This window comes from Chiloscyllium punctatum, chromosome 27, assembly GCF_047496795.1.
Source record: "Chiloscyllium punctatum isolate Juve2018m chromosome 27, sChiPun1.3, whole genome shotgun sequence".
NCBI lineage: Eukaryota > Metazoa > Chordata > Chondrichthyes > Orectolobiformes > Hemiscylliidae > Chiloscyllium > Chiloscyllium punctatum.
Genome location: NC_092765.1, coordinates 29,854,834 through 29,880,089, shown reverse-complemented (window position 1 = coordinate 29,880,089; position 25,256 = coordinate 29,854,834). Strand labels below are relative to the sequence as shown.

At 36.9% G+C, this 25,256-nt stretch overlaps 1 protein-coding gene across 22 annotated transcripts in view; it reads left to right on the top strand.

Moving 5' to 3' along the window:
- The window catches only part of macf1a (microtubule actin crosslinking factor 1a), a 599,180-nt gene that overhangs the window by 467,981 nt on the left and 105,943 nt on the right, over positions 1-25,256 (top strand). For 18 of the 22 annotated variants that reach the window (XM_072548439.1, XM_072548442.1, XM_072548443.1 and 15 more), the window contains 5 exons: positions 12,159-12,320; positions 16,600-16,770; positions 19,507-19,673; positions 21,546-21,705; positions 24,099-24,425. In XM_072548439.1, coding sequence (XP_072404540.1) covers positions 12,159-12,320; positions 16,600-16,770; positions 19,507-19,673; positions 21,546-21,705; positions 24,099-24,425 — 987 coding nt within the window. The remainder of the gene's footprint in view (positions 1-12,158; positions 12,321-16,599; positions 16,771-19,506; positions 19,674-21,545; positions 21,706-24,098; positions 24,426-25,256) is intronic. The other 4 variants (XM_072548450.1, XM_072548451.1, XM_072548454.1 and 1 more) reach the window with 1 other exon arrangement.

Below are 25,256 nucleotides of genomic sequence, written 5' to 3'. Positions count from 1 at the left end.
AGGCTGCCTGCTTTGTTGAATTCAAATTATCATACGAAGTCGGATGACATTAATACTAGAAAATTCAAAATAAACGAACAAAATTTTAGTGAGATTATAAAGTTTTAAAAGTGTAGAGTTTTATGAACTTAAAAAAATTCTGCAATCTACAAAGTTGGAAAATTAGGAATTTTAACATCAGGCTGAACTTCATAGTTCTATTTATGAAATAAAAGCTCAATTTTAACTAACTTAAATTTGTGGTCTCAATTTTCAAAATTTTTTAATTCTTACATATATGTTTTAATGTTTTTAACCTAGATGGACGTGATTTGGACTTTGAGTAAGAGACTGACAACACAAAGCTAACAGAAATAATTCCCTGTTTCTAAGGAGTATTTATAAGAAATTTGATACAGTCAAAGCATTAATTTTTGAATGCCATGTTCTCTGCTGCAGCATATTTTAGTGTATCCACGTCTCCTATGTAAGCCACTGTAGAGCGGCAGTCACTAAAGAGTCAACTTATTCAGAAGTTGCAGCTTGACCACATGGGGTTGAAACGTAAGAGAGGCAGGGGAGGGTGCACAAGTTGGGACTTCAGCACTCTCAATGTTTTCGGACTGACAGAGAAAATAAGATCACAGCAGATGCTACTCAGCGTGTGTATATGTGAGGGGGGGGGAGGGGGGAACGAGCGAGCAAAAAAGGGCGTTTCTTTGTGTAAGCAGAGAGACACTCAAGTCAGTTGAGAGGAAAAAAATGTACTGGAAACCGTTTGCCTGCCGTACTGTTTAAGATCTTGTGGCTATTTAACAATTTTTTTTAGAAAGTAAGTGTTTAAAACTTTTTTAACCTCTTATCTAAGTTCTGGAAAGTTGACAAGACTGCTACGGGATTTTTTTTGGCTGTGAAAGCATAATACATCTAATTAGCCACAGAAGCTGACGTCGGTTTTGGGATTAATCACTGCTGCTTCACATTGCCCATGAGCAAACCAGTTCTGCTAACTTACTTTAAACAGCACATGCTGAGGAAGAGCTGGCCGGGCAAAGCAGATTTTTGGAAGGGCTGGACAGAACGCGGAAGCTCACAAAACCCTTTTGTTCAAGAGTAAAAGTTTGCCTTGGAGCATGTGATAGCTGGACACAACGCTTTTTCAAGATCTGGGAAGAAAATTAACTTTGTGTGCCATGCTGCTTATAGGCTGCTTGTTACAGTTCATAAACCAGGAGGAAAAAGAAAAGCTGTTTGGCAATTGATGGGGTGGGGGGAAAACACCTGGACCAAAGTAGATAAATAAGCAAGTCATACTGCAGTAGGAGCTGACAACTCTTGGCACTGGTCTGATTTGTGCCGGAGTTACTCTTGCTCTTCACGCTCTTTGGATAACCGTTAAACTACACTCTGGCTGGGATTGTAGAATCATGGCAAAGTGGTTTAATAGCATCAACCTGCAAATGATTGATTTATAGGTAATAACCTTAAATCATCCTTTGTAAAAACAACTCATCTGGAAACCTTTAGTCATTGTTCTGAAGTTGTACAGTTTTAAAAAATGCCATGATGTTGCTAAGAAAGGAAGCAGCTGAAGCTCCACTGATTGAAGAACTTCCTGTCTTTGAATCTGCCGGAATATCCGCCAAGAATCACTTTTCAAAAGAAAACTTGCCAGTTTTCAAGGACTGCCTCTCCTGCAGCAGTCGGGGTCTTAGGCATTGTAGTTTGTGGTTAAAATGAAAATAATTTGCACAGTTTTGGACTAAGCATATGAAAGGCTGCTTTCTGTTTAACCAGGATGTACATTATCAGAAGACCAGAGAAGATCTGATTGAATGCATAAATGTAGTTTTGGCTCTTTTGTGTGAAGTGATTTTATTGATTGGATATACTTCATTTAATGTGGCAAGTGAGTAATAAGCTGTTGGAACATCTACATATTAGAGACTTCTAATTGAATAAAAATTCACAAGCATATTTCTCTGTTGGATTTGAAGTGAAAGACACACAGTTTCAAAAATCTGGTTAATTTTCCTTTTTTGTGTTATTTAAGACACCTTTGGAATTATGGGGAAGCCACTCAGCAGGCCAGACTGTTTACGACGTAATAATCCCACCTGTTTAGGAAAAAATGAAGATGATGACATGTACATTGAAGATTGTTACATTCCACAAAGATCCATATATGACACTATGAGAATTAATGAACAAATAGATCTAGGAACAAAAAGTAACCAGCCATCAAGAAGTTTTGCTGATCACACACACTCTGTAAACCAGAGAGCTGTAGAGACTAGCACATTATCAAGTAATGGAACTCCTACAACATCCAGTGTATTTGAAACAAGAGCTAGTTGTGAAAGTAAAAAATTAGATGAAAGAGTTATATTTGATGCATTAAAACTGAGCAGTGATGTGATCCGGTCCTCTGGCCCACCAAAAAGGAGACCGCATGTGGAGAGGAAAGAGAATATTAATAGGAGATCATGGAAAGCTTTCTTGCCTCCAAATTTTCCAGACTTTGCAGAAAGAACCGAAATCCCACCAAATGAATCTGCAGGCAGCATAAATTTGAATCCAGAGAAAAGATATTCTAGCCAATTCCCTGTTGAGATTCCTAATCTTTCTTCTGAAAACGAATTGACCATAGTGAAATCAGCATTAGAAAATGAAAATAATTCCACATTTCAGCATGGAGCTGAAAGTAAATTCAAAGATACTGTAATATTGTCTCAAAGTTCGGAAAGTGAATATGTTCCATTACTAGAATACAAGGATGTATCAGTGATGGCTAGACATTTGCCAGAGAATGATGCATGTGTATCTGCAACATGGCCAAGAGCCTTCAGGGCCAAGGGAACATTAGAAGATGCCTCATTTCTACATAGAAGAGCATATGAAATAGCAGAGGAAAACAAAACTCTACATGCAACATCAATAGAGTGTGGAGGTGTTTCAGATTTGGGTGCAATCAAAATAAACTCTGACATTTATAATGTACAGGTTGATTTTGAAGAACAGGATTATGTCATAGAATTCAAAAGCCAAGTTAATCCTGGGACTGGGGCGCAGTGTGAAGATGAAAAAGTATTGTTTAGTTCCGAATGTCTGAGTGAAGAATCAGCACTTCTTCACCTGGATGCTGTAATCCAGGAAAGCATAGAGGGAGACATAGACTCACTGTTACAATTTGAACAAGAGGAACAGTGGTTAAATGAAAGCAAAGAATATCTCAGTGAAGAATTGGCACTTCAGCAACTAGATGCTGCAATCATGGAAATTACAGAGGAAGAGACTGACCCTCTCTTAAAATTTGAGGAGCAAACATTTATTGATGACAAACCCCTTAGTCAAAAATCAGCTTTTCAACATCTAGATGTAATGCAAACTTCAGTAGGTGATATAGACTCCCTACTACAATTTGAAGAAGAAGAGAGAAACCTCACTGAAGACAGCAATATTTTCAATGAACTGTCAACGCTTCAAGCAGATTCCAAGATCTTGGAAAGCACAGAAGGAGATAAGGACTCTCTGTTACAGTTTGAAAATGAAGAAAGATACTTGATTGAAGAGAGCAACACTTTTAAAGAAGAGTCTGCAATTCAGCAAGTAGGTGCTATAATCCTGGAAAACACAGTCGCAGACAAAGATTCATTTTTGGAATTTGAAGTGGAAGTCAGCCAGTTATTGGATGATAACAAAATAATAGATTCTGATGTGATAATCGAAGGGAAAGAAAACCTTATGGCTGTCCAGAAATTAAACTCTGCAACTAGAGAGAAGTCTGATGAATGGAAAATGATTGAAGAGTTAAACAGAAAACCACAAAGCAGTAGAAAAGCTATTGAGAGAGAAAATGTCATCGAGCAGAAATCAGCCAACACAGATTGGAAAAATAATATTGATCAGAAAGCAAAATCTGAGGGCATCTTTGAATCTGAAGGACAACAGACAGATTCAAATTTTGACACTACTGGACCAGAGGAAGCTGATGTATATCAAAAAGGAATTGCAGCTATATCGAAGGATAATTATAGTGAGATATTCACTACTGATCTTTGGAAGGAAAGTTTGGTTGATGCAGAGAATATATTAGTCAATTCAGAGGAAAAATCTAAATGTCATAAAGAAATCACTGTTTTGTTTGAAGCAAATGATAAAAATACTGATTATGAAACTCTAATCCAGGAATGTGAAATATATAATCCTGTCTTTACAAAAGATGGGCAACAAAATTCTGTTAAACAATATGGAACAACAGCAGATTCATCAATACCATCCGATCTAAATCTTGGTTACTGTGCTCAGGAAGTAGCAATTTTGCCGAGTGTGCAAGAGAATAAAGAAATACAAGCAAACTCTGTGCAGTTAAATGAGCACGATATTGTTGAACGTCCTTTAACAGTCTCCATAGTAACATCATGTCTAGATCTCTCATACCGTGCTTTGGAAATGGGAACATTACCCAGTGAGGGGAAGGTTAAAGAAATGCAAGCACCCATTGTACAACTAAAGGAATGTGAAATGGTTGCTGAGCCTCCTACTACAAATTCTCCTTTAGAATCCATCACTGATCAATCCAACTGTAGTCTGGAAGTATCAACATTTCCCAGAGTATGTAATGCAGGCTTTGAAGTGAAGATTGGTGACTTTGAAGAGAAGCAAGGCCTACATTCAGATAGCGAAAGTAAGAAATGGGTTGAATTTGAAATGCAGGAAATTAGAGTTCAGTTGGAATCATCAAACTTGGATCTGGAACCTGGTGAAACTCAGATTCAAATTCCTGTCACTTGTAGTTGCACTGATATTAAACAGAAAGATTTGCCAGACTTAGATGAAGTTAAATGGTCAGGAAGTTTCAATACTGTTTCTTGTGACACAGTGGATGTGTGTAGTTCAGGGCAACAGTTAGAAATTGAGCCCCTCAGAATAGATTTTGAGTCTGATGTGATGGTTCATAATAGATCTTCCAGTGAAGTACTGTTGTTTAACATGGATGTGGATCGACCACTTGAAGCAATCCGGTTTCTCTTTCAATGTGATGAAGAAGTGGACATTAGTGAGCCAACTGTCACAACACAAGCAACTGCAGCTGAAAGTAGGGAAATGGACCCAAAAGCAGATGTATGGGAAAATGTTTCAAATTCATGCTTTGGGGGTGACTTTATTGAAGCAGGAATGCTGGAGTATTTATTTGAGTTAGAATCCCATGAAGAATCCGAAGTCACTATTCCAAGGATATTGACCTTGGAACCAGGTTCACACGATATAAGTTTAGATATTAACACAGAGAAGTTTACTACGGAACCAAATGAACTTGAATTTTCTGTTTCAAGTGAAGATTTGGATACAGATATTGAGGTATTTATGATATTTTCTGCTATTCAAAATTCCTAATATTCTTGACAAATTAGTGATAAATATGGCATGAAAGCATATGCAACTATTTGTAGCTCTGAATAAATTTTTAAAATTAAGTTTCCACTTTGGCAATTTCAAATATATCTCCCATCTTTGTAAGAAAGATTTAAGTTAATCGATAAGTTATCATAGGAGAAAAGAATCATTTTCTGCCTCCTTTTCCCTTTTTTTTAAAAAGTCTGATGTTAAAAGTCAGTTAAATATAGGGTTCATGAAATATATCTAATGCAATGTAAGTGGAAAGTATCTGTTGTGTTCTTCTAGATCTAACTTGTAAAGATCAAAGAATTTGACTATTTAACCAAAACATCCCAAGATTTCAGAAATAATCTTAACAATTAAATGAAATGTGCACATTAGTTTTGATTAACAATTATTTATCTGTTATTGCTGGTTTACTGAAAGGATTTTGAATTCCTTAACTAGATAACCACCAAGTTCAAGTGTCAGATTTGCAGGCAAACTGATTCACTTAAAATCAGTAAATCAGCTGACTTTCAAACTTTGCCACTTTTGATTTGAATTAGTCTGGTTGGTTCTCATTACTTGGATCACAACTATAACTGGTTGTTTCAGAGTAGCATTTTTTGGCAACTGTTCAAAAGGTCTGTCGTCAAAGACATTCCAATATCTTGATAGACGAAATGTTTAAAATTCCAATTTTTTTTTATTTTAAGCATGTGCCTGTAAAAATTAGGTCGAGGTTTATGCTCAGATTTATAATCTAGCCAAATAAAAAGAGGAGCTTTTAGTGATCTTACATCACTATATTCAATTTATGTAGACCAAACTTTTCAGAAGAGGAAATAGCAATTTAAGACTAATATTACATAAATTGCCACAATTGTGCAGCGAGACGGCCATTTCAGTAGTCATTACAAAAAGTGTTTGTTGTGCAAGTACAATCACCAGTTTTCACAGCTAGTTGACACTTGGATCCAGAATGTTTGCATATGACTTACCTTTCTCAGAGCAGCAGACACCAGACAACTTCACCTAGCCCATTGCCAGTTGAACCAGCAAGTTTGATCTTTTAAAGGCATTGTTCTTTGTGTATATTTGGATTCCTGTTGTTCATTGTGAGAGTAGGAAAATTATTTATTTTCTATTGTGTCAAAATTGTCACTTAAATGGACCTTACAATTTGTGGAGAGGAAAAAGGCAACGTGGCATACCATTCTTCTCACTTCTGTCAATAATATCTCTAAAGTTAGGAATTAATTATTCAGGGAACTGACTTAGAAAATTTATATTCATATTTTTCCTGATGCAACATTCTTGTTTCATTTCTGTAGATATTGAGTGTTTTCTTTTTCATTCGCACAAGTATTTAAATATGTTTAGGATATCTCTGCATTTGATAGGAGCTGAGAATTCTTGTTTAAATTTGTAGTAAGTGATTATTTCAATCTTTTTAGATATGGAGTCATTCTGCTCAATTTCTAGAAATCTGGTTGTATGATATTGTTGTATTGAATGAATTAGTTGCGGAGGCAATGGTGCTTAGTTTAGCTTGCTTGTGAAAGTATGGATATTTTATGTTGTATGTGTTCCACAGCTTTTCTGTCATTTATGGTTCTGCACTGTTTATGTAAGTATGATCTATGTTTAATTGATACACTTGGGTGTTAATGATGCCACTGAGCATGGTTACCTACTTGAATGTAGACTCCACTGAAAATTACACCTTGAGCCTGTTTTCTGATTTTATTTGTTGCATTTTTTTTTAAAGCAATAAATTTTGGTCTGCAACTTAATTGTGTTCTGAATTAATCAGGAAATTTTACCTTGATCAATGTCCAAAGATTCCATGTTTACTGACTAGTGGATGTGTAACTTAATCTGCAAATGCGGCTGCGTACGCCCGCTAAAAGACAGCAACTGTATGCCAAGCTTTCGTTGCTGATCTCATTTAAAAGGATGTCATTTGTATCTGCCAATAACTCAATTTGTTTTGCATGTTCTTAACTATCTAAATGCAGTAGCAGGACCAAGACTTCAACGATTATTGTTGGAAAAACATGACTTACCTTCTGTATTAGTTTAGTCTGATGGTGTTGGAACAGGAATCTGGCTGTCTGAGTGCATTGATTGGACTTTGTCTCCCTGTACGCACATAGTGATTTGAACAAAATTCCAGTAATATGACCACACAGTCCATCCCAACTGTTATGAAAAAGTGATGGTAAGCTGCCTTCATGAACTGCTTCAATCTGGTGGAGGTGTTCCAAAATTTGTATCAGGTAGGGATTTCTAGGCTTTTGTGTCCCCAACAATAAAGGAGCTGGCCCATGTGGTCTCACCGGAATCTTGAAAGTGGTGTTGATCCCATTGTCCTTGTGTTTAGTTGAGGCTACGAGTTTGGGAACTCTGTCGATGAAGTCTTAGCAAGTTGCTGCAACATAGTAAACTCTACTGCCTCTGTATGTTCGTAGTGGATGAGGTACTGATCTTGAGTATTGCTGCATTTACAGTAACAAGGCAGTTGAACAGTCTTCTGTTACACCCATGACTTGTCTTAGTGATAGTGAACCAGCAGTGGTGAATCAACCACTGCAGAATACCCTTGACCTCCTGTGGCATCCTGATGCATGTTAATAATCTCATCCTGTGGATTTTCTGTTTAACACATCTGCTGACCCAGGTCAGGAACTCCGTAATAATTTCATTGATTTTGCTATTGCGAGATGGTTATTTGCACTTGAGACTCTTTGAAAGCAGATTTTTATTATTTTATACAGTTAAAGTTTTTAAAAAAAAGGCTGACCAATACCAGGCATTAACATCACTGTATCTTCATTGTCCAAACAGGAAGTTCTCAATAGCCCATGGCTTTTAAGGCTTCTGAATAGTCATTACCCTCCCAATGGTTACAAATTCCTTAACCCTTCAATGTAATTTTTTTCAGTCTTTTCAACTTTGAAGTTCTGTCACTTTTCTATTGATTATACATTAGCTCATTTTGGGATGATGTGGACTGTGAAATTGTTCCTTTCTATTTGCTCCTTGACCTCCTCAATGCTTAGGCTATTTCCACTTAAATCAATTATCATTCACATGCCATAGTTACTTCAGTTGATTTTTTTTTTCGATCATCAGCTGCAATGTGTACATTAGAAATGTCTACATTGCATGAAAAGTATATGTTTGAAATCAGTACTATATTAGAAAATGGCACTTATCTACAATGTGCAAAAGTAAAGCCATGTTAATAACACTTGTTAGCTAAGCCCTTGGGCTTTACTAGCTTCTGTTCTTTACATTCAAAATTCACCAAATACAATCATGAAAGCTGTTGGAATATTTCCACTGTTAGTTACAAAACCATTCCTGGTCAAGATAATTTCCTCTTAAAAACAATGGCATATAAATATATAATAGGCTTCAGCACAAAATAGACATCAACAAATCAGAAAAATGATTTTGCACTCTGCCCAAGTTGTCTTGCTGGCCTACCTGAAAAATAGGTTCCCAATTTGCTGCTGCCCAATTACTCTCCAAGTGAACTTAAAAGTAGTGATCTGTTGATAACCTAAAACTTTTTTTCCTGTCCAACTCCCTTTACTGAAGGGTGGGGAAGCCATTTAAATGCCTGTTTAAAAGTTAACTGTTGTGTGGTAAGCCAACTCCCAGCTAAGTTTAAATATTCTAATAAAGGCAAAATAAAACGGATGCTAGAAATCTGAAATTTTAAAAACCTGGAGAAACTCAGCAGGTCTGGCAACATCTGTGGAGGGTTTAAAATTTAAATGCACAGGTTAAAATTTTGAGTCCAGTATGACCCTTCAGAACGTCTTACAAGTCCTATTGGACTTAACATTAATACTGACGAATTTGTCTCGCCACAAATGTAGCCAGTTCTGCTGAGTTTCTCCACCATTTTCTGTTTTTATTTTAAAGTTAAACATTGTCTGTTAAAAGTTTGAGAAGATTTGTAGCTCGAGTGCTCGTTGTTGTGGTTCTGTTCGCTGAGCTGGGAATTTGTGTTGCAGATGTTTTGTCCCCTGTCTAGGTGATATCCTCAGTGAAGCGCTTCTGTGATCTTTCCTCCCGCATTTATAGTGGTTTGTCTCTGCCGCTTCCGGTTGTCAGTCCCAGCTGTCCGCTGCAGTGGCCGGTATATTGGGTCCAGGTCGATGTGCTTATTGATTGAATCGGTGGATGAGTGCCATGCCTCGAGGAATTCCCTGGCTGTTCTCTGTTTGGCTTTCCCTGAAGAAGGGCTGATGCCCGAAACGTAGATTCTCCTGCTCCTTTGATGCTGCCTGACCTGTTGCGCTTTTCCAGCAACACATTTTCAGCTCTGATCTCCAGCATCTGCAGTCCTCACTTTGTCCTATAATATTAGTGTTGTCCCAGTCGAACTCATGTTGCTTGTCATCTGCGTGTGTGGCTACTAAGGATAGCCGGTTGTGTCGTTTCGTGGCTAGTTGGTGTTTATGGATGCAGATCGTTAGCTGTCTTCCTGTTTGTCCTATGTAGTGTTTTGTGCAGTCCTTGCATGGGATTTTGTACACTACATTGATTTTGCTCATGCTGGGTATTGGGTCCTTTCTCCTGGTGAGTTGTTGTCTGAGAGTGGCTGTTGGTTTGTGTGCTGTTATGAGTCCTAGTGGTCGCAGTAGTCTGGCTGTCAGTTCAGAAACGTTGTTAATGTATGATAACGTGGCTAGTCCTTTGGGTTGGGGCATGTCCTTATTCCGTGCCCCACATGCGGATGACAAGCAACATGAGTTCGACTGGGACAACACTACTATTATAGGACAAGCCAAACAGAACAGCCAGGGAATTCCTAGAGGCATGGCACTCATCCACAGATTCTATCAACAAACACATCGAACTGGACCTAATATACCAGCCACTGCAGCGGACAGCTGGAACTGACAACCGGAAGCAGCAGAGACAAACGACTATAAATGCCGGAGGAAACATCACAGAAGCGCTTCACAGGAGGCTCCCAAGCACTGAGGATGTCACCCAGACGGGACGAAACGTCTGCAACACAAATTCCCAGCTCAGCGAACGGAGCCACAACAATTGTTTGTTAACATGCATAATTTAAGTTGTTGACAAGTTTTTCTGTCTTTGGATAAATGAAAAAAAAATGCTTTGAATTTCATCATCTTTAACGTCAATTCTTGCATACTTTTATTTTGGATGCTTTGCAAATCAGTCTGTGGAGCCAGATAATCCACAATTAGGCAAGATACATAACCGTGGTCGGCCACCTTTTTTTAAAAAAAATTTTGACACATTATGGCACACTTCCAGAAGAGGTGATGCTTGAAACCCACCTTCTAGCTTGGAAGTAGGGACTCTGCACCTATATGACTAGAGATTTAAACCAAACAAGTAGCATTTTCACTTATTCCCAATACTGAAAGAGATTATTTGTAAGCAGTATCTAGAAATGCATTAATTTGTCATTTTTCATGTACAAATTACAACTCATGAAGTCATATTCAAGACTGAGATTTTTAATCAGTAATGAAATCAAAGATTGTGGAGAAAATGCAGGAAAGTGAAGTTGGATTGTCATTATCAGCTGTGATCTCATTGAATGATGGAGCAGACTCAGTGGTCTGAATGGCTTGCTTCTGTTCCTGTATCTTATGGTGTCCGTTCCAACTCTGTGCCTATCTTGTACAATCCAGTGCATTTGAATGTAAAAAACAAAAGTACATTAAGCTCGGGGCTTAGATGACAATTGCTACAATATGCAAAAGTAAAATAACTTAAGTGCAAATTTCTAATACCAGGAAATTCGATTTCAAACACAAGTTTCACGTGCTAGAGACATTTCTATTGCGGAACAATCTGTCTCCTAACTTATTTTATGTTTTTCCTATTCCATGGCATACTGAGTAATGACACTGTCATGTCAGTGCCAACCCTCTTAAAACAGTTGGGCATCTGTAGGTGTTTCAACTTGTCACCTTCGGAACCATAAAAATTTAATACTGTGTTTGACAAAGTTTTGCTCAGTTTTTGTACCTATTGAGAGAGAATTAGGTAAAATCAGGTCAGCTTTTTATGTATTCCAGAGACAGTTTGTTGAACTAATGCCTTAATTCCTCTCACTATGTAGTAATAGAGAACGTAGTAGTTGTAGAATTGTCTGTTGAACTGCAAATAAAAATGAAAGAAACCTTGTTAATAGTGCTTAAGTTAGGTTGGTTAAAATTTGAGCATAGTAGAGAATTACATTGGGTGGTGTTGATAAATAGCTACCCAATACAATTTCATAATTTTACCAAAACCTACGGTTAGAAGTTTTTGCATTTGGCAAAAAAGCAGAAAATATCAGGGAACTGTACTGCTTTAATTCTTTGACTACTGAGTCTATCATTAAAAAAAAACTCACTATTCGAAAATTGAAAGAAATGCCAAAGTATTTGTTCATGGTCAGATGTCATAAGGTTAAGTTATATTGTCTAATATTGGAATTCAACGGTATCAGTTTTAATTGGCTCCAACTGATGGGAAGTATGCTAACAGATGTGTTTTATATTGTGAGAGATCTGAGGACTTGAGACCATTTAGTTTGATATAAACTATGATTTAATCATTTTACAGTTTTCAACCTAGTATGACATTCCAAAATGTGTATTTGTATATCTAATTGATGATTTTAATTGTATACTGATTTTTTGTGGGGACACATGGTAATGTTGCCATTCCTATGCAAAATAGCATTGTTTCAAGGTGACCAGTATTGTTGACTTTTGTTTTCTCTCTTTATTCTTCTTTTGGTTTAGACATTCCAGAAAGTTCAGGTGGATCCCATTCATTACAAACTTCAGCAGGCTAATGCAGTGGGGCAGGGTCTTATTCAGAGTGCTGCAAAGAATGCCAACACCCAAGGACTTGAACATGATCTTGATGAGACAAACACCAGATGGAACACACTCAATAAAAAGGTTAGTTCTTCATTGCTATGGAAAAGAAACTTTTTTTGTAGATATATAAGAATTATTAAGGCTAAAGAAAAATTAATTCAAACTTTGTATGCTTTGTACATTCCAAGTTTGTTTAATCAATAATCAGTACAAAATATAAAGGTTCAACCCTTAAAATTGGGATGCTGGCCTCACAGGATAGCTTAACACTTGCAACATTAAGAAGTTAAGTAAATGTTTTTTTTAAAAACACCTGCACTTCTATAATGCCATATCATGTTTTGTAAAGTACACCAAAGCACTTCAATACCAATGAATTACTTTGAAGTGCAATCATTTGTTTTCAAATGAATGTTGTAGAAACCAATACACCAACTTTCAGAGACCAGTCGTATTGTATCTTCTAATAAACCAAACAAATCTGTCCAGATGAAAACAATCCAATATTAATCACCAGTTTGTGTCTAGGTATCTCAGCTTATCTAGGGCAGCATTAAAGTAATTTAGATTGAGAATACTCTCCACCTTGTTGAGTGGTGCTTCCATTGTATTAAATGGGCTAAATTAAAACAAATTTAACAACTCAGAAATTAGTGTCCAAGAGACTTGGTGCCATCAGTAGCAACAGCATCTGCAACCTTGTGATCCAGCACATGTACCATTCTACCTTTGCCATAACTCTGGAGAATCCAAACAAAGAGACTTGAGGATGCAGGTGCATAGTTCCTTGAAAGTGAAGTAGCAGGCAGACAAGATGGTGAAGGAGGTGTTTAGCATGCTTGCTATCATTGGTCAGAACATTGACTATAGGAGTTGGGACTTCATGTTGCGGCTGTACTGGATATTAAAGCCACTTTGAGTACTGCATACAATTCTGGTCACCCTTCTATAGGAAGGATATTGTCAAACCTGTGAGGATGCAGAAAAGATTTACAAAAATGTTGCCAGTATAGTGATTGTAATATCAGTCAGGTGGACATCATAGAATATGCATTCTGAGGAAGGGTCACTTGATCTGAAACATCAACTCTGATTTCTTTTCACACATGCTGCTAAACCAACTGAGCTTTTCCAGCAACTTGTGTTTTTTTTTCCTGATCATTTGAGTATGAGTTCCCTAACTGGGGCTGACCGATTTATAAACATGAGTCAGACGTTCTATCCCCTCAGAATCTGAGGAAGGCAAACGAGTCAAGTACTATGCACACGTAAATAAAGAGTGACATGGTGATAGGATAACCAGCCTTTGTGGAGTTATTTCAGGCAGGACTAAAGGATTTGTTATATGGAGAGGCTGAATCAGCTCTTTGTTCCTGGAGCATCAGAGACTGAGGGCTGACCTTACAGATATTTATAAACTCATGAGAGGTATAGGCAGGGTGTTTAACCAAGGTCTTTTTCTCAGGATAGGGAAGATCAAAGCTAGAAGACATAGGCTTAAGATGAGATGGGAAAGATGCTCGCTGAGCTGAAAGATCTTTAAAAAAGACCTAAAAGACAGGTTTTATTTCACTGAAGCTTGTATATGGAACAACTGCCAACAGAAGTGGTGGAGGTGGGTATAATATTTAAAAGGCATTTGGATGGGTGCATGAATAGAAACCGTTTAAAGGGATGTGGTCCAAATGGGACTAGGTCAGATTGGGATGTCTGGTCAGCTCAGACAAATTGGACTGAAGGGTCTATTTCTGTGTTGTATGACTCTATGACTATGACTATACAACCATCCTTTTTGATATAGAGTGCAAAAGGGCAAGCCAGGCACACCTAACAATGAGGTGAAACTGGAACACAGGACAGTGGCACAAGCAGCTTGTGTTGTTTGGGGCTAAGCGATTACACAACTAACAGATGAGACCTGGCTCTGCGAGTTTTGAGAAGATTTGTAGCTCAGGTTGAGGTTTTGGATGTAGGTTTGCTTGCTGAGCTGAAAGGTTCATTTCCAGACGTTTCATTACCTTACTAGGTAACAACATATGTGAGGATACTAGAGAGTCATGTCTTTTTGTGGCTAGTTGGTGTTCATATATCCTGGTGGCTAGTTTTCTGCCTGTTTGTCCAATGTAGTGTTTGTTACAGTCCTTGCATGGTATTTTGTAAGAAAGGACAGTTCCTAGAGGTTGACCCATTGCGGAGGCTCTGTGTCACAGGTGCCAATCTTCAGCTGATTCAGTTAAATCTGTGATATCAAGAAACAACTGAAGCCACTGGATATGACAAAAATTATTGACCCCAAAATATTCCAGCAATCATATTAAAGGCTTATGCTGCCCTTAACTAAGATGTTCCAGTATCGTACTGGCATCTGCCTGCCAATGTAGAGGCAAGCCCAAATATGTCCTCTTCACAAGAACAAGACAAAATCCAGCCCTTTTTTTTTGAAATTCATTTGTGGGACATAAGCTTTGCTGACTGGCCACCATTTATTGCCTGTCCTTCGTTGTACTTCATTGTCCTTCAGAAGGTGATGATAAAGTTTTTGAACTGCTGCAGTCCACATGTTCTAAATCTACCCGCAACACCATTAGAGAGGCAATTCCAGGATTTTGACCAATGACCATGAAGAAGTAATAGTATATCCAAGTCAGGATGGTGAGTGGCTTAGAGGATTACTTGCACCTGGTGGTGCTTCCATCTCCTGCCGTTGTCATTCAGAGTGATGTAAGGAGTTATTGACAATGCTATTGAGTTCAGGTTTTGGGGTGGTGGGGGGAGGGTTTGGGGGCCAGGGACCCACTTTTGAGTTCCTCTTGGGGACCATAGGCATCTAAGAGCAGCCAGATGTCAGGTTGGGGGGAGTGACCTTTTTGAATAGGTAAAAGTGGCTAGTTGTGACCTTTCAAAGACGTTTCATGGAAATTCCCTAAGGATTGCCATATGGGATGGTTACTGGGATAGCTGCACAGTGTGATTTGCCCTGGGACATCACATTTCCCTAGATACAGCTCTGGCCACATAACTATTGGTTGTTGGAAAAACTCACTTGGTTCACTAATCCTCTTTAGGGAAGGAAATCTGCCATCCTTACCTGGCCTCTGAGATTCTAGAGACTCTGGAATATGATTGATTTCTAATTGCCCTCTGAAATGTCATAGAGAGCCTAACTGGTTTGACGCTGTGCACATCCTTCCAAGAATAAAGAAAAAAAAACTACAAGATGCACTTCACCACCTCACCTAGGGTCCTGCAACAATATCTTCCAAACTGCAACCTCGGCCACCTAAAAGAACGAGCAGTGGATGCACAGGAATACCAGGATCTGCAAATTCTATGTCAGCTGACGCATCTTGAATTAAAACTGTGTTGCCATTCTTTCAATGTCACTAGGATAAAATCCTTCATAACAGCACTTTAGGTATGTAACTACACCATATCAAATTCAGTAGCTCAAGGCAGCTCGCCGCCCACTTCTCACAAGAACTAAGAACTGACCTAGACTCTGAATGAAAAAAGAAAGAAATTAGCTTCAGTTTCCACGGATTCTCAGTCCTGATAGCAATCCAGAATTTTTATTCTAAGTGTATGTGCACAAAATAGTGAATGAAGGCAGACTTGGATTCAAGCTATCATACCACTTCGAATTGAGAAGTCAATAATTATTCATTATCTGGACTAACAAAAACAATAACCTAATTGAGCAATTTCTGTATGTGGTGTTAGTCTAGTAATGTGACAAAATTTTCTGGAAAAGGGAAAAAAATGCTATTTAAACTCAATATTTTGGTTCATGTGGTTAAAAAGTAATATATTTAGGCTTTTGATTGAAAAGAAGTTGGGCGATTATATTGGATGAAAAGCAAAATAGCAATATGAAACTAGAGCATTTATCATGGTTCAGTTCCTAGTTTAAACCCATTGGCAGTCATGCTATTAAATTTCCCAGATAATTATTTGTGGTATTGCAGACAGTGAATCGATCTTCCATGTTAGTGGAACCTCCCTGTCTTCAAATCCCCTTGACCTGATGTCCCTTCTCTTCCTCTACCTTCTCCTTCCAGAATACCTTCACCCTGCGCATCTCTGCCATCTCTCCCTAGCCCATTCTCTGCCTTTTTGCCCATGGTTCTTTCTCTGCCCTCTCTTTTACCCATCTCTGGCCTTCCTCCCCTACACACTCCCATCCCTCTTGGCCTCCATTGCCCACCCACACTTGTGTCTTTATCACTACTTGTTCCTTTCTCTATATTACCTCCGCTCTTCCCTCTTCAGCTTGGTTGTTCTTATTCTCCTCTACAAATCTTGTATCTGTGGAGGAAAACCCTAAATTAGAATTGTTTAACAAAAATTGTTCTTTTTCAAGGTGGCAGAGCGTATTTCCCAATTGCAAGAAGCACTGTTACACCGTGGAAAATTCCAGGACGCTTTGGAGCCTTTGTTGAGCTGGCTTACGGATACTGAAGAACTGATCGCTAATCAGAAGCCTCCATCAGCTGAATACAAAGTGGTGAAGGCACAAATTCAAGAACAGAAGGTATTTTGCAGTGTAGAAGCAAAGCAATACATTTGGATTCTCTTTTGCAATAGACAGGCAAGAATAATGGCAGATTTTATTTGAAAAGCCATATAATAGGGTAAAATTTGAGACATGGATCAAAAGTTTAGAATACTGCACTGCATTTTTCATCTCCAGGAATTGGATTATAAAGAGACATTTGTTCCATATGCAGAGATGAACAAGTGGCCATCCACTGAATTAATGCCAAGTCTGAATAGTGCAAATCACTATTCTTTCCTCCAGTTCATTGGTAAAATAAAATTTGTCTCTGTGCCAGTTTTCCATCTTTTAAAGAGCCCTGTCTCCAAGAAAAAGTGCTTGGCAAAGGTTTCTTTGCACATATACAAAGTAAAGACTTGAAATGCCTCTCATGTTACGAGATTGAGGAAAGTGGCACATAATTCATCCCTTCTCCTCCAATGTAAGGGGGATTTGTGAAACAACCTTTAACGAAAGCGATGTTTTTAATAGACTTAAACAATTCACTTGAAATTTTGAACAAAGTTGAAAGTTTTATTCTGTTAACAGCTCAAGCTGTGCAAATGGACCAGCAGAGTTTTAAGGTGACATTGATAATTAACTGAAGAGTATAATTTGTTTATTCATATGATTCACCTTCACAATGAATGCAGTTCTAAGAATTTTTGGTATAAAGGTTCACCTTTCAGATAATGTACACCTTTCTCTTATTGCTGAACTTGCCTTGATAATCCTGTTACAGTAACAGCTCAAGTGGTTTCAGTTGAATTAACTCCTGGATCAGCTTATCATTACTTTAGTCTTTTCCTCAGAATAACTTATGTTTCAGTGTACTCACAAGAATGTTCATTTGGATATATTTTGTGAAATAACAGTACCCAGTGTTTGTGGGTGTTTATGCTGATATTAATGTCACTTTAATGTTTCAAAGAATATTTCCTTAATTACTGGGCTAAAATTGATCAGGCTATATAGTAGTTCCATTATTTTGGGCCATTGATCATTGCCAATAGAAGGATTCCATTTGTTGGTTTATTTTTCAGGATTTTTGGATGTTTAATCATCTAATTATGTTAATATGTTATGTTGGATCAATGTAGCTAAGACCGGTGAAACGCACAACGTACTCTTAAACTCCTTTAGTCCTGAATACAGAGTTACATATGTTGACAAACAATCAAAACAATATGTAATTCTTTAGGCTATATTTATATTAGGATTTTTTTGCAAAGAGCTGAATTCTAAGGTTAAACAATTTTACATATTATCCATATAGTGTATGATCTTAAGCTATCCTGGCATTGTACAACTTAATTTTTTATGATATAAGCTGATCCATTCCTAATTGTCTGCCTCTTTGTAGTGTGGTGTAATATAATACCGTTAGCAAGATTTTAGTTGCAAAACAAACTAACACATCAAAAACTGCATCTTTTACGTTTGGGGTTCAGCATCAAAGATTATATTTTCTCCTGTAAACCTTGCTGGAATCTTTATTTCACAATAGAAGTTGATCCTGCATTATACAGTTGATAAAGCCGAGAGTCTGGGAATGCCCTGTGAGGGGGTCAGATCTGTCTGTGATAAGCGTGTCTGGGAACTCAGTTAAAATTAAGCTGGGCTGGAGGACTAACCACCGTAAGAGAACCTTTGAGAAACAGATCTCTTTCCAAACTGGTAGTATTGGCACAGCTTTTAATTCTTCCAGGCATCTTCTGAGAGTGCATTTAATTTAATTCTCATATTTAAGTTTCCCCTATTTTTCGAGTCTATAGAAGAGAACAGGGCAAGTAAACAGCCATAATAAAACAAAGAACTGCGGATACTGGAGATCTGAAACAAAAACAAAAAAGTGTTAGAGAAAATCAACAGGTCTGGCAGCATCTGTGCAGAGGAAAACAAAGTTAATGTTTTGAATCCAGTGACTCCAGAACTAAAAGTAAATTGGAAATGACATTTATGCTGATGACAGGAAATGGGGTTAGGAGACAAAAGGATGAATACTGTACCACAGAGGGGTGGAAAGGGGTAAGCTGACAAAGGGATTGCTGGTGGAACTAGATACTGATTAGATGATAACAGGAATTGAGAATAGTTGAAAATGGATTGGCTGTGTTGAATACACCCTATAAACAACCAAACCTGGGGGTACAGAAGTAGATGATGAATATGGAAGGAAATTATTAAACTCAGTGTGTCCTGAGGGCTGTAAAATACATAGATGAATGATGAGATTTTCCTCAGCTTGCATTGAGCTTCAGTGGAGCCCAGTAGCAGGCCTGAGACTGAAACGTTGGCATGGGAACATAGTAGTGTGTTGAACTAGCAGGCAACTGGAAACTTGGGATCATTTTTATGGAGAGAGCAGAGCTGTTTGGCAAAATAGTCACCCAGTCTGTGTTTCAACCCATTAAAAGGGTCAATAGCTATGTTAGTAGGAGACAGACAATGTAACTATTTCACTTAATTTGCATCCTGTCATATCACAAGATAACTTTGAGCACTATGGACTCATTTTTCTCTCGACATGCAAGCATTCAATAAAAATCAGGACAACAAAATAGCTGAATGGTTGGACAATGTTTCCATAGTATCTTGCGAAGAATATGGAAAACATAAAGGAGTCAGGAATGCGTAACAGCCTCTCCGGGCAGTTACTTTGCAACATTGTTTCACAAAGAAATGAGATTTAAGTCTAAAGGAACTTGGCAACTGTAATTTGTTTTTGCCCAGCTGCTGCAAAGACTACTAGATGATCGCAAATCAACAGTGGAAATTATTGAAGCAGAAGGAGAAAGGATAGCAGAATCAGCAGAAACAGCTGAAAAAGAGAAGATACAAAAACAACTACAGAGCCTGAGGGAGAGATGGGACAGTTTGCTCAGCAAGGCCATTGCAAGGTATGTGGCCTTTCCATATTCATGTGGGAAGAGACAAAATCATGTTTTGTTTTACAAATAAAAAAAGATGTTTTTCAAACAATTTTGTCAAAAGTAGTGTAACTTTTCTGGAATTATAAGTTCCCACCATTCTTTATCAACTATGCTGAGCTTGAAATCAAAACTGAAACAGATTGCATGTTATAAGCTTTTGATTTCTCAACTACTTTTGTAACTTTGAGTAAATACTGCATTTTCAAAGCTATAAAGGGAGGAAAAAGCAAACATCAAAATAAGCTTAGCAAAACTTTAATATTTTGAAAATGATTTAAATTGCATTTGTACACCTAAAGAAAGGAAAGGTTTGGAAGCAGGAGCAGATTCCAGGTTGCAGTTCTCATTAATTAATGTATGAAAATGGAACAGAAAATATGTAAAAGACAGACCATATATTTGCAACATATGAATTCAACAAAACCTCGTGTCCATTTGTAAACATATGAGGACTATGTGTGAACTAATGGTGAGATTTTATAGCACCAAAGCAATGTGAAAAATCTTTTTATTGTGACATCCGTAGGGCTTTTAAAACTTGATTGCAGTGTTAAAGTTCAGGAAACGTGCACGTGCAGCTGTGTAGAGAGCCACTGTCAACTGAATTTACAACTTAAAGCAAACTTAAGTTGATAGTTTTTACTCCATTTTAAGTTTATAGATCTATTTATGTCACTGCACTGTAGTCAAGTGTGTAGGCATTGGAAGGAATGCCAATTGTTCCTGCAAGGAAGAATGTACTAGCATAGAACTATTTCCTCAATCCTACTCTGCAATTCTATTTAGGGCACAAGGTATGAGTGTCAGCTTGGAGATAAATCTAAATGCACATCTACTTAAAAGAGAAAACAGTGCTGTGTAGGTATTTGAAAAGTGATATCTCTGCATTGATATGAAGAAGGTAGATTTGAATAAGTATAATTTTACATCATTTATAAGTTCTTTCCATACAATTGAATTAATTCTTCTAAATCCCATGGTTGTGCAGTGAAGTGTGTTGTATATTTGATCCTGGAAGCACAAAGCAAATGTGCATCTAATCACTGTCAGCGGTCAAAATCATTGTTCAAATGCTCCAATGGAGATTTCACTGCACTTAGTAACTAAAGTTATTATATTTGAACATTTGAATTGTAGATCATACAAATCCAAATTTTCCATTTATCTAAAGGCTTGTTCTCTGAATGTTAACTATAAATTTTTTTTGCATTAAAAGAAATTGGAAGTTCAGAAAATACTCTGAATCCATTTGAAAAATCTGCATGGCTATCTGCCTTAATCATTTGACATTCTGACAGACATCTTAAGTATTGTGGAGTATAGCAATTATGCAGCAACAAAAACAGGATGAATTAACTCTCATTCTTTGTCCAGATGCTCTTAATAATTTGACAGTGTTCAAAATAAGTGAATTAATTAACATATCAATGCTGTAAGCAACAGGAAAATGGTAAAGTGACAAATTCCATGTGAAGTTGTAAATCTCAGTAGTCAATGTGGCTAAGCATTTGCACAATCTTCTATTTCAGTTTGTCCCGATCAAATATTCGCACTAGCTGTTTATTGCACTGTCTATTATGATTATGTGCTGCAAAGACAGGTGTATATTAATATACTTATGCAAAATGTAGTTTTTATGTTGATGCTTTCAAGAGTTTGATTAGGTTGCTAAAGTTAAATTCTACTCAAGAATGTGCTACCAGCTTATGTTCTCTAAACCAGAGTAAATTAAATATTAGGATTTAGTTTAATTGAATGCAGTCAACCTGGATAATTTGATGCTGTTTGTATAAATATTTGTAGTGCTATAATACTTTCTTTCTTCATATTTTAACGCAGGCAGAGCCAGTTAGAAAATATTTTAATCATTGCAAAACAGTTCCATGAGACAGTAGAACCTTTGAATGAGTGGCTGACCAGCAAGGAGAAGAAGTTGGCAAACTCTGAACCTGTAGGAACTCAAACTTCTAAAATTCAGCAGCAAATTACACGCCATAAGGTAAGTGGCATTATTCTAAGGTATAATTTCTTCATATCGAGTCAGTTGTAACTGAATGACCTGTTGTAAAATTCTGAATTTTTAGTCTCTTCTCTTGCTGTCATATTAGTTTGTGTATTCTTATGTTATGAAGTGCACCAGAATTAGTGCTGAAGTTGTGGTTTGACTTTTAACTGCAAACTGTCTTCACTATGCAGTCCTTCAATATATTCCAAAACCCATCTCCTAAGGAAGGAGAAGGTACCATGTATCTGCAGTGTAAAATGACACATTGATTTGGAATGATTTGCAGAAATGTACAAGAGCCCTCTTTTGGTTGTAGATAAACAAAATGTTAGAATGGAAATCCAACACAACCATCTTTTTGTCGCCATCCCCTCCCATAACAAAACTTGTCAAATGTTGTGATGGTTATGAAAAAGGAAAACAAGCTTCCTTTTGTTTTGGCTGACAAGAGTTCGGACGTTTTCAAATTTCAGTTTTTTATTGGATGTCAAGGAAACCCTAGAAAGAGAAGATAGGTTGGTAGCAAGCCAAGTTTTCACAATGCCATTCAGCTGAATGAAGAGCTACTACTTTTGTTAAGGACAAGCTAAAATCTGATTTGTTGATTTGAACTAAAATCAGAATCAATTGGACTTCGCCCAAGCAAGAACATTTTGTGTATGCATACAGATGCCTCTCTCATTCTGATTTGTAACTAACCTTCATATTTACATAAATCACTTTGTCTCAATTCAATTCCTACACACTTCCTTAATAAGTGATGTAAATTTGCCCAGTATTTCAAAAAAAATCTTGTTGTGAGAACCTTTATTTTTATGTCCATTTGAGGTATATTTATACAATTTTATTTTAAAATTTAACCATTTGCAACTTGTTATGAAGATCTTTCAACCCTATCCAACCCTAGCTTTAAATAAAGATTGTGCTGCTATCAAAAAATCGTGAGTTTTTTCCCCTTTTATAAATTGCTAGTTTTTTGCCCCTCCTCTGAAGGCATTGAATTTTTATTGGGATAAGGTTCCATTGGGATATTATTTGGTTTTATTGGGATAAGGTGTATTTGAATGTCTTGCCACAGTGGCTTTTATTCCTGTATTAATATTGTTGAAAGTATTTTACCAAGGGCACTTTTCAGTCAAGGCAATTCTGTCATTGTTCAACACCCATACGTGTGAACTTCAAACAGGATTCATGCTGCTTGATTTCTTTATGCTTGAACCAAGTTTCCTATTACTATCCTGGATGAGTCTAGCTAATTTCAAGCAGAAAAATAGCTGCAACTTCCTGGTTTGTATGACTCAGCCATTCATTGGATAAACCGGCTCTCTGGAGAACATTTTTGCGACTGAATTGCATTTTTAGTTAGCCTAACTCTGCTGTGCTAATTAATTGTGGTCAAATAAAAAAGGCAGTTTTGTTCAGCATCTATGAACTTTTTTTTTGTATAATGTGAAAGACTGTTAAAGATCAGTCTTCTATGATTTCTCACTTAATGTTGACTGCTAACGAACAAATATCCTTAGGCGGTTTAATGGAACTTCACAGCTCTGGTCATCTCTGATGTATAAGGATAAATGATAATGGTTGATGACATTAGTGAGAGTGTAAAGGTATGAGTGCACTTTTTGTTGCATACAGATTAAGTGTTTCTAAAAGCACAGTTGTCTAACCTTTTTGGACATAATTCAGTCCAAGTTAATGAAATGAAAGTATCCTGATTTGCAAATTTATAAAGAATCTCTGTGCCGTATGTTGGCCAATCTCAATTCTATTTTCGTGATTGTTGAAGTGATTGTGTGTTTATGTATAATATGTTTTTAATTATACCTTATTGATGTAGGAATGCTACAGACAGAAAACAATATTGAAGTGTTGAAATGTTTACTGCATTCCTAGATTAAGAAGAAATAGTTTTGCAGATGTTTGCTTTAAATAAGCACCAAGACTGTTCATTTATTATTCTGATTGCTTTCAACTTCAAAACATTTTAGACTTTGCTTTGAACTTGCATTGCGGTTTTTTTGCATGGTCTGTTTGACACAATTTTTGCACCAGACACAATAAGCTGCACTAAATGCTATCTTTGCAATTAGTTCAGTAAATGTGTCTGGATAAAAATGGTTGTGTTCGATTTATAACCTAATGCTTCCACCACTTGATCTTGTATGAATGATTTATGCTCCAGATTAAGATGGTCCTTTTCTGGTCTTTTGTCACCCCTCCTTTTTGTAACGCCTTAGAAAGTTTTGTTGTTTGAAAGATGCAATAGAAGGTGTAAGTTTTTTGTTGAAGTTTATTTTGATACATTAATTTCTTTTCCTTTTTGCTTTTTCAATTTTCAATTCATGATCTTGTTTCTTTATGCTATAATTTTATCCTTGGTTCAGGCCTTGGAGGACGACATCACAAACCAAAGCCAGAACATCAAGCAGGCTGTCAATGTCGGCCAGTTTCTTATGACCTTAAGTGCTAAAGCAGACCAGGAGATGGTAGAGGACAAATTGGAGTCTATCCAGACTCAGTATAGGGAGATTAGGGACAGGTGCAGCCGAAAGGCAGACCTGCTCCAGCAAGCCCTTGCCAACGCCAAGATCTTTGGAGAGGAGGAGGTAGAGGTGTTGAATTGGCTGGCTGACATTCAGGACAAGCTCAGTCTGGTGACCGTCAAAGATTACAAATCTGACATCCTGCATAAACAACACACAGAACAACTGGTATTTCATTTTTTTTTCTCATCTATTCTCTTAATTTTTACATATACTTTACCAATTTTGTTTGTTTAATATTCATTCTGATTTTAATTGATTCATCTTATATTGGTTCAAATGTAACTTTTTGGTTGCATTTAACATTTTGTTTCAAGATTTTCTAGAAGAATCATAAAAGATGCAATGAAAATAACGTCCCACGTATGTTACCAATCACACTACTTTATAAATCCTTACATATAACAGCTCAATATTAATATCCTAAATATTTGCCTTCCGCTATGTTGTTGAATTTATCTTATTCTCCAATATTAGATTTCCCATTTGTCTTGACATATTGAGTTGCAACTAATGTTTTAAAATAAATTGAAGTTTTCAATCCGATTCATGTAGCCAAAATCCTATATATTTAAATTGGAGTCTAAAATACCACAACTAAGTTGGCCCTATACAATTTTATGGTTCTGTTTTATTTGATTTAAATAGGAATATTAGAAGTTACTTCAACCACAATATTTGCATATTTAATTGCCAAAACTCAGAATAAACATGTTTAATACACGTTTGGCATAAACATTTAATTCAGCATTGCTGTGAATACTGGCATCAACCTTTTGATCCCGTTGATCTGTTTGTTTTGTAAGTGCTAGGTGGTTATGTAATTATAGTAGAATGGCATAATAAGATTTAAAAAAAAACAAGTTAATGTTTTAAGACCAAGATTTGAGAAGTGAATCTTCAATCATTTAGTATTTTGATTTAACTCTGGACAAATAGATTTTCTAAAAACAGATCCATCAAATTTTTGCTGTTATGTTAATTGCACTTATTAATTTT